At 66.8% G+C, this 9,838-nt stretch overlaps 1 protein-coding gene across 4 annotated transcripts; it reads right to left on the bottom strand.

Annotated features, from left to right (window-relative positions):
* Positions 1–1,217: 1,217 nt before the first annotated feature.
* DHCR7 (7-dehydrocholesterol reductase) lies at positions 1,218–8,988 on the bottom strand (the record flags this gene model as incomplete). 4 transcript variants are annotated; one of them, XM_084228962.1, is made up of 7 exons in its annotated part: positions 1,218–1,682; positions 3,986–4,117; positions 4,726–4,930; positions 6,183–6,396; positions 7,036–7,126; positions 8,132–8,354; positions 8,891–8,988. In XM_084228962.1, the coding sequence occupies 7 exons, from the start codon at positions 8,986–8,988 to the stop codon at positions 1,218–1,220; spliced, it is 1,428 nt and encodes a 475-aa protein (XP_084085088.1). The 4 variants fall into 4 exon arrangements, with proteins under 4 accessions (XP_084085088.1, XP_084085089.1, XP_084085091.1 ...); XM_084228963.1 differs by lacking the exon at positions 7,036–7,126 and having other exon boundaries at positions 6,183–6,214; XM_084228965.1 differs by lacking the exon at positions 8,891–8,988 and having other exon boundaries at positions 8,093–8,293.
* Positions 8,989–9,838: the final 850 nt, after the last annotated feature.

The raw sequence follows: 9,838 nt of genomic DNA, 5'->3' as shown, positions 1-9,838 counted from the left end.
AGGCGGCCCCACTCGCCCCGGAGCCCTGCCCAGCGAGGGCGGGGAGAGAACCAGCGCCCCAGAGCCCAGGCCGAGAGGCTGCCACCCCACCCCAGCCGGAGGGAGGGCCACGTGCCCCCAGACTTTGAACCAGGCAGGGCCGAGGCTCCCGGTGCCCGAGGCCTGGTGCGGCTGTGACAAACGCAGCCCTGAGGCCCCACAGACCCATAAGCCCTAGGGGCGGGGGTGCAGTTCCAGGACAGCAAACAGGGCTCCCGGCTGGTCCGGGGGGGACCCATGCTCTGCTCCCCAATCCCTGTTCAGGAGGCCACGGTCAGCTCAGCTCAGCTCGCAGCCTGGGGCAGGGGCCCTGCCAGGGCTGGGCACTCACTCAGACACTCCCAGGCCGGTTCTGGGCCGAGCCAGCCGGGCACCGGCCAGCTCCTGGCTCCTGGCCCACTTGCTGGGGTCCCCTTGGTAACGAATGGCCTCCCCGACCAGGCACAACGCCCCCGGGGCGCGTGAACCCTCACTGAGGCGAGTTTCTCAGGCCTCCTCGACCCGCGGGAACGCAGCCCTTGGTGTCATCAGGCCAGCCAGGCGCAGGGGACAGCGGAAGACCGAGTAGAAAGTTTAATATAAAGACTAACAACGAGGGCAGCCGAGTCTGGAGGCAGGATTCTGGGTCGGGGGCGCCCGAGGAAGGAAAGGACCTGGCAGGCCTGGCCCAAGGCTGGGGTTCGGATCTCGCTGGGCAGGCCCGGCCGGGGTGGCTGGCGGCAGGGCTGGTTTAGGGACGTGTCGGAGCCTCGTGTCCATGCGCGACACATCTGGCCGTGCGCGCAGAGGGCGTCGGGTGCAGCTCAGGATGGGGCCGCTGAGGAGGGGTCCAGGCGCCGGGCATTGGCCCGAGCAGCACTCCCTGCAGCCCCTTCACTGGGCTCAAGACCGGCCAGCGCGGCCTCGTCTGTCCAGGAGGCGGGGGCGGGAGGCGCCCCACGACAGGAAGCACAGTCGCCCTCGGCAAGGCTCGGGGACGGTCGTCTGCTGGTGAGAAGGCAGCAGGCCCAACCCTCGGAGTGCCCGAGAGCCAGGGAGCAGCGCACAGCAGCGGGAGCGCCAGCCCGCCAGGCGTCCATGTCACCACCAAGGAAGCTGAGGCTCTGGGTGGGGCTGGGATGCCCCCACTGCCCCCCGCAACGGCTGCGCGGCTCGCGGGTCCTCCCCCAGGACGGCCCCTAGAAGACGCCGGGCAGCAGGCGCGCGGGCACGGCGGCCGTGTAGCGCGCCCAGTCCCGGCCGTACTTGTGGGCGCAGCGGTGCTCGTCGCGCACGCAGCGGTGGGTCAGCAGCACCGTCATGTAGATGATGTAGAAGTAGGGCAGCAGGTGGCCCCCGCCGCAGGCCAGGCAGTAGGCCAGGCTGCCCATCAGGTCCCCGGTGTAGTTGAAGTGGCGGGCCACGCCCCAGAAGCCGGACACCAGCAGCTTGCTGCGGTGCCGCTGGCCGTCGGCCGAGGTGTAGGCGCACTCGATGAACCGGGGCTTGCGGCCCCAGATCAGGCAGCGTCCGTCCGTGCGGCGGAACAGGTCCTTCTGGTGGTTAGTCATCCGGAAGATGTAGTAGCCCACCAGGCCCAGCAGCAGGACGCCCAGGGCGTGGGGGGTGGACAGCTGCACGGGGTGGTAGACCAGGTACAGACCCTGCGGGGCAAGAGGACGGGGTCGGATGAGGTTCCTCCGGGGAGCGGCCGGGAGTGTGGGCTCAGCCGGCTCTGCCGGGAGATAAAAGCAGCTGCCGGGAGGGCTGCTGGGCTCAGGTGAGGAACACACACACCTGGCCGCCCAGCCCCTCCATCCCCCAGCCCCACGCAGACGGCTGGATCTACATGCGCGATGGTTACATGGACACGCATTTACGTCCCACGTTGCGTAAATACACAATATAAAAACGTCACCCCAACACATCATCATGGTTCACTGTAGGTGACGCCCTGTTAGGCCCGGCACCCCGGTGTCTGGTCACCACCAGGCTCTTGCTGGGCAGCAGCTTGTTAGGAGTGACCAGCATTTCCCACAGTCCACGTGGGGTAAAGCAGGTCAGCCTCCAGGACACAGTGGCCTCCTCTAATGAGTTGAAGGCTTCAGAGAACAGACCGCCCCGGGCAACCGTGATTCCACCAGCACTGCCTTAGCCCCACTCGACATTTGCTCTGTCCTGAAGATGGTGGCCCGCCAGGACCACTGAGACATGCAGGGCACTGCCTGCTGCCCTTTCGGCCAGGGGTGACCCACACAGCCTGCGCCTGTGTTATACATACACAGCCCACACGGCCTGGCTCGCTGTCTCTGGAGAACCCCAAGCAACGCAATCAAGATAAAATACACACTCATGTGTACTTCACAGACGGTGGTCAAACAAGGCCTGGTATACAGATTGTGTGTGTGTGTGTATACACACACTCACAAACACACACACATACACAAGTGTGCCGCATAGGGTTAACTACACACATAAAACCAATCAATTACTGCTGTTCTGCACGTCCGAGGGGGCAGCAGAGAGCCCGCGGGCCATGGGAGGAAAGACGGGTCCAGGGGACCTGCAGTCACTAACCAGGCCTGGGGGCAGGAACAGGAGTCCAGGACCTCCGCACCCTGCGGGGACCTTCTCGCTCTGCTGTGAGGTTCCCACTTACCTCCCCACCCAGGCCCTTGTGCTGGGACACTGCCTGGGGTCCAGCCAGCTAACAGCAGCCCAAGGCATGACCACCGCAGGCCCTGCTGTGTCCAGCCAGTGTGGACCCTGCCCGGCCAGTCTTTCCTGGCAGATCTGTTCTCGTGCGACCGGTTCGGGCAGGCAGCCCAGCTCGCTGCTCACAAAGGGTGCCCTGGGGCGAGATATGCCCGTCCAGCCTCCTCACCTACTTGTGAAATGCGTGGTGGCCTGGACAGGCCTCCCAGGCATGAGCCCAGAGGCTGCAGAGGAAGGCAGGGCCGCTCTTGGCCGTGGAATGGCCAGGCCGCTCTGCCACCTACTGCTCAGAACCCCCGAGTCACTGTGGGGCACGCTGCATGGAGGTCAGGGTGCAGGAGGGAAGCTGCCAGCACAGCACCCACCTGCACCCCGCGACCCTCATGGCTTCACCTGGCCCGGTCTCAGGGGCCTGTGGGGGCTGTGCCAAGGCCTGACTCAGCTGGTCGTCCCACAGGCCCTGTGGGCTGCCCAGGCCAGCGCTGGACACTGCTTCCGTGGGACTGGCCGGTTCTGCCACATGCAGCCTGTTGTGTGGCTCACAACACAGGGACGTTTCTTCAGTCCTTGACCCTGGGCCCCTCACCCCAAACTCTCTAGAGGAGACTGCACGTACCCATCCACCTTTCCGGGACATTCTCACCCAGCCTCATCACTCTGCTTTCAGTCTGGCTGTGGCTGGCCCTGGAAGCTGTTGCTGACCCCCCCATGCAAATCAGGGGCTCCTCCTCAGCTCCCCTGGGGTTCAGCACGCCCCTGCCATCAGGAGAACCTCTTGACTCTGGGCTCCTGCGAGTGGCAGCCAGGTCCCCTCAGGCCACGCTGCGTCTCCAGCCTGACCCTCAGGAAGCCCGCCGTGAGGCAAGAAGCCAGCCTGCCGCCCTCGAGCTCTGCGGCAACACACGCGAATGCAAGCGTCCGCCTGCGTCCCCAGGTCGATCCTTCCTACCCAAAATCCATTCCACACCACCTCCTTCTCTGTGGGCGAAGTGTGTCCCCCAAATGCAGAGCGCCCCAGTGGCTGTGGAGACTGTAGCCTGCGGTCAGGGGGCCCCACCCCTAGGATGCGTCCTCCCGGGGGACGGCTCTTGAGCCCACAGGGAACAGACACGTCCACACACCCGGGAGAGAGGCCTGAGGATACCCGCCTGCCTGGGCCCTCTGGGGGCCTCTGCAGGGGCCCCACGCTAGGCTGCACCTCCCTCCGAGGCTGCTGCGGACACACATGCGCATGGAGCCCCCGCCCGCTCACCTGCAGCGTGTACAGGTAGGGCAGCCAGACGCAGTCGCCCCAGCCCAGGTACCAGCCGAAGTGGTCGTGGCAGATGTCGATGGTCTTCAGGTACCAGGTTTCGTTCCAGAAGAAGTCCAGCACGTAGATGGCCTGCAACACAGCACAAGGCGCTGACCCGGCGCTGACCAGGGCACGTGGGGCTGTGCTCCGTGCCGCCACCCAGGGCCATCCCTGCGCTTGGCCTGGGACGTGGGGACGGGGCGGGTGTCTTCGTCCTGGAGGACCACAGTGACCAGAGACGGAGCCCGGCGATGCCCGATGGAGCCGAGAGCTCGCTCGGGCGGGACTGGCTGGGGACAGCCCGCGGCGACAAGGCACCGTGCACCCCGGGCACACTGGGCGAATGCTTGGCGACCGCTGCCCTCACGGGTCGGCGGGGAGGGCGTCTGAGTACAGACAGGTCAGAGGGGAGACGATCGCTGCTCCTGCCCCTTCTCGCCTGGGGCCTGTGAGGGCCTTGGAGTGTGACTGTGGCCGAGCTCGGGGGGTGCTGGGGGTGCTCCCTGAACTCCGCGCGGGAAACAAGCCCCGGTTCCGGGCAAGGCCCCACGTTCCCGGGGCCACACGTACATGGCAGCAGCGCCCCTGTCCCTCCACGCCATCCGATGCGCGGGGGGCGCGCCTTCCCAGGGCGGCGGGTCGGGGTCCCGGGAGCGCCCCCACCCCGTGTCAGAGCCCCCCCGGCCGGGCCAGCCTACCTGCAGCACGTTGACCAGGACCATGGTGTTGGTCACCTGGCCGTGCAGCTCCCGCTGCTTGGCCGCGAAGGACAGGTTGATGAGCGTCCAGGCGACGATGCCCGGGCGCCCGTTGAAGAACAGCTTGAAGTCGAACCACTTCCCGATGCGAGGGTTGAACTCGATGCCCATCATGTAGTTGTAAAAGAAATTGCCTGTGAACTTGCTTAAGAACACAAAGGAAAGACACGTGGTGAGAAGCCGCACACGGGGCCCGCCTCGCGCACGCAGACGCGGGGCGGCCCAACTCGGGGTGCTGTGTGCGGGGGGCTGCTCATCGGGCAGGGCGGCTGGCCGTGCTTCCGAAGACACCAGGGCACCCCGCTGCTGCCGGGCTCCCGCAGGGCCCCGCGCAGGCTGGACTCGGGCCCCCCCAGCAGGGCACTCGGCACGGGGCTCCGTGGGCACCGAGGCTGCACTCCTGGCAGAGGGGCCGAGTGCCGGGGCCGCGCCCACCCAGGCAGTGACGGGATTTCCCTGAGCCTTGAGAGCCGTCACCGCCCTTGACTGCTCAGACCGGTCTCAAAGGACGACGTGGAATTGTTCAAGGAAACACTTGTCTTTACTTGGCCCCCAGCCTACAAGGTAAGCACCCCAAGAACGAGAACCTTATTCAAAAATCCCCATCGCCTACACCCGGTTACAGGACCCTAACGTGGCGGCTATGAGGGGAGCCAGGGAGGGCGGCGTAGGGCCGGGGCAAGGGCGGACTCCTGGGTGGGTGGGGTGGAAGGTGCGGGGTGGCTGGGTGGGCCTGTAGATGGGCGGGTGGCGGGAGTGACTAGGTGGATAAAGAGAGGAAGGGCCTCCCTGGTGGTGCAGGGGTTAAGTCTCAGCCACTGCGGCCCGAGGTTGATCCCCGGCCAGGGAGCTACCCACAGGGCGGGCGCAGCATTCTCTCCTGTCTCCCCGCTGCTCCCCTCAGCAGTGGATTTCAGAGGATCTGCCTGTTCTGCTCCCCACTCTGTCTCTGGTGGATCCTCTCACCCCCGCACCTCTGGCCTGTACCCCAGCTCTCGTGTGCATCAATAAATTTTTTTAAATCTTAAAGAAAAAAGACAGATGAAGACGTGACTGTCCACCCACGGCGCGACCCGAGGCTTCCTTAACAGCAGCACCAACCAGCCGGGCTCTCGCTGGGAGGCTGGCCACGACGGCACCAACACCAGTGCAATAACCAGGGTCCCCAGGGGGTGGCGTGGGCGACGCTGATGTTGCCAAGGGGCCACGCCCGGTGCCCCTGTTCAGAAGGGGCCTCCCACAAGTGCCGCCAGGGCTGACCTGGCCACCAAAGACAGACTTGCCAAGCTGAGCCTCATGTTCCAGCCCACACCTCGCCAGGCTCCGGAGCCTCAGTGCCAGGCAGCGCCTCCTTCAAAGGCTCTGTTGCCCGGCTCACCGGCCGCCGCGGCACGTACCAGTCCTTGGCGTTGGTGGGGAAGCAGTAGCCCTTGACCATGGCGAAGGTGGAGACCGCGTAGCCCAGGAGGTTGGCACACCAGAAGAGCGGGATCCAGTTGTCGAAGATGATGGTGGGGGAGAACCAGGAGAGGAGGTGGGCGTTGGCGAGCCAGAGCAGGTGCGTGATGAGCCAGGCCTGCAGGCCATTCACCTGGTACTTGTTCACGGCGCCTGCAGAGGGCGGACGAAACCGGAGCACCCACGGCCCAGCCCCGGCAGCCCACCCGGCCCGGCCCCCAGGCCCCAGCTGCAGGGGGGTGCCAGCAGCGCCCCTCCCGCTGCTGCTGTGGGGACTGCTACCCCTCTGCTAAGCCCCTGGAGGGGGGTCCGACACCCCTTAACTCACCGCAGGCCATCTGCCTGCACTCTGTGAGCTGGAGGCTCCGCACCAGCGAACGGTGTCAGATGCTCTGCACCGCTGCGGGGAGCAGCTGCTGGGGCCAGAGCCCGCTATGGGCAGGGCTGGGGGACCCCCCTGCGGGCTCAGGGGGGCTCGGGTGGCTGTGAGGGACAGCAGTGCCCTAAACGATAGTCCCCGAGCCCAGAGGCACTGTGCCCTGGGCAGGGTCACGCTGGCAAGGCGGCCAGCAGCAGGCCAGCCACGCGCTTCCCTCGTTATCGGGGACCAAGACCGCCAACCCCACGCAGGGCAGTGCGGGGCTGCCCCTGGCGTCCCCTGACCCGCGGTAACCCCAAGCTACATTTCCTTGTTGTCAGGGAGCAGATCTGGGAAGGAGCAGCCCGGGGGAGGGCGTGAAAGGAAGGGCCGGGCCGGGCAGTCAGGGGAGCGAGGGCGAGGTCAGGCCTCACCTGAGGGCGTCACGGCGCCCTCCTGAACGCCGCCCACGTAGCCGGGCAGGAGCCGGTGGCAGACGTCGGGAAGCGCCATGTACAGGAGCACCTGGGCAGAGCGAGCAGAGGTGAGCGGAGCTGACCCGGGGGTGAGCGGAGCTGCGCCCGGCCTCCCTAGGCCGGGGTGGAGGCGCCGAGGAGGCGGGAAGGCCTGGGGGGCGGTTATTTCCTGCAGAAGAGCTTCTGGCTCGGGAGCTGGGGGCTGGGGAGCCCGTTCAACCCCGGGGGAGCCCCTGGGCCTTCCCATGTGCCGTGCGGGCCCAGAGCAGGCTGGGCTGACATTCACAGACACAAAACGCGCCCTTTAAAGGCAATAATCCCATTCACAAGAGGGGCCCCGCACGCGTCAGCAGGCGCTCCCCACGGGCGCCCGAGGCTGGCCACCGCTCACCTGCTGGCCGTCCCCACGGGCGCCCGAGGCTGGCCCTCGCCCCTAAGCGGATGGCAAGGGAGGGACCTCGAGGGGCTCTCTGCACGAGGGCAAATTCTCAGGGTGCAGCGTGTGGGGGTGCCACGCCCAGAAACAGCCGCGGGGCAGAGGGACCCAGCGTGCGAATGGGTCGGCTGCGGGGGCGGTGGGCTGTGTGCTCGTGCGGCCCAGCTGCCCCAGCCCTTTAACCCAAAGGGAACGAGACCCAAACGACAGGGTCTCCGGGGCGCTGGGCAGACGCGGGGGGAGCCCATCCCCAGGGCGGGGGGAGCCGGCATCTCCCAGGGGCCTAGGAGCGCCCGGGCCCAGACAAGAAACACGGTCCCGGGCCACTGCCCAGCCCCACCTGGCGACCTCCGGGCTGGGAGGCCAGCGGGGACGCGGCAGGGCGGGGTGTCTCCTGCAGTGAGGCGTCCCTCGGGGGCGGGAGGTGGGTCCCTGTGGCCACCCGGCCCCCCGCGCCTCCCCAGGGTCTTGCTCCCTGTGCTCTGCTGCCCTTGGCTCAGGGGACGCTTGCGGGTCCCAGACCCAGCAGCCAGCCAGGGCCGGGATTCCACCACCCAGACCGCGGCCGGGGCCCCACACGCGCCACCCCTGGGCCCCGCGCCGGCGCCAGGGTCTGACCTGGAACGAGACCCACAGGGCGTAGAGCTGGGCCGCCTTCCAGGTGACCGCCGGCGTCCGGGCCCAGATGTCGGAGAGCCGGGCGCGCCCCGTGGCGAGGTCCAGGGCGGGGCTGGTCAGGGCGCACTGGTACTGGTCGCAGGCCATGATGAAGTAGTACACGATGAAGGGCGCAAACAGCAGCAGGAAGATGACGCTCGCCAGGGAAAACCAGTCGACCTCCCTGCAGGCGGGTGGGGTCGCGGGTCACAGGTCACGCCAGCTGTGTGCCCCCGGCTCCGGGCACTGCGCCCGCCCAGCTCAGCCCGTCCCCCTGCTCCGGCCGGCCAGCCCTCAAGACGGGCTCTGCCTCTCGCCCCGGGAGTCTCGATCTCCCGGGGGTCTGCGGGTGCCCACAGACTGCCCAGCACCCTCAACGTGAGTGGAGGAGGCCCCAGTGACCCACGAGGTCACAGGACCCCCGGTCCCCGACCGCAGGACACTCAGCCCCTCCAGAGCCCCCGCCGCGCTCTGGCTCTCTGGCTGCAGGAGGCCCAGGTCAGCCACGTGCCAGAGCCAGGCCAGCTGCCCCTCAGGCCAGCTCCCGGGCTCTCCTTTTTCAAATGCCTCCTTTGCTAGAAGGGGCAAGTGCGCTGTTTCCTCAGCCTTCACCTTAAAACCAAGATTCGTTTTCAACAGGCCCAGAGAACCGCCAGGGCGGGCAAGCGCCCACAGAGACACCCCTTGATCTCCCAGCCGGGAACACGGCAAGAGCCTTACCAGGCGCGGCCCCACTGGCCCTGGGCCGCGGCCCCGCCGCTGGCCACGCGGTTCGGGCTCTTGGTTTTGGGAGCGCGGGGCTGGGATTCTGCAGCCATTGGGCCCTGAGGGAAGAACAGACGCGGCTCAGACGCGAACGGCCCCAGGCTCCCGACAGCATCCACCCGCCGCCCCTGGGCCCTCCGGGCCGGCCTCCTCCACGCCCCCTCTTGCCACCTCATCCTGGACGCAGATTCCAGGCCAGAAAGACCTCGCGGCACCTTAGAATCGCTCCCAGAGCTGTGACAGCCTCTCCTCTGGCCTCTCCACTTCCCGCTGTCTCAAGCCCTTCCGTCCGTGGCGGCCGCAGGCCTTCCCCACTGCGCGACCACGGCCGCCACGGCTCGAACCTCTGACCATTTGTTCCCGCCTCCCAGCCTCCCTCGTACCACCAATATGCCCACGAGGTCCTCACTGACCTTCGACTGTGGTTCACCTCGTTGGCGGCACCCGCCACATCTACACATATCCTGGTTCAGAGGCCACGTGGCATGCTCCCTCCTTGCAACGACCTTTTATTTTTCCTTGAATGAACGGTTGCCTCGCTTACCATTTGCTAAACTTTGTATGCACCTATCTCTAATAACTTCCCGGATGCTCTCAGAGCTGTCACACAGACCAACAGCTCCGACGCCCTCTAACACAACGTTTACCGCCTGCGTGCCCCTCCTGCCCCTCGCGGGGGAGGCCCTGCGGGGGTCAGAATAGGAGACTCGTTCCTCTGAGCACGAAGCCACTGGGGCTCCAAGCTTCTGATGGCCCCCCAGCCCGGACAGCTGCAGCCCTCCCCGCGGGCTCTCAAGCCCTCCTTACTTCTTGCTTAAAGAATTTATCTTTAAGCAACGCCCATCTGCCGTTCTCAACCCAGTTTATGGAAGACCAACCGGGCTGCCAGAGGGGAACAGGGAG

The sequence above is a fragment of the Talpa europaea genome, assembly GCF_964194135.1.
Source record: "Talpa europaea genome assembly, chromosome: 1".
NCBI lineage: Eukaryota > Metazoa > Chordata > Mammalia > Eulipotyphla > Talpidae > Talpa > Talpa europaea.
Note: the sequence above shows the minus strand (reverse complement) of the source record. Positions and strands in the feature narration are given on the sequence as shown.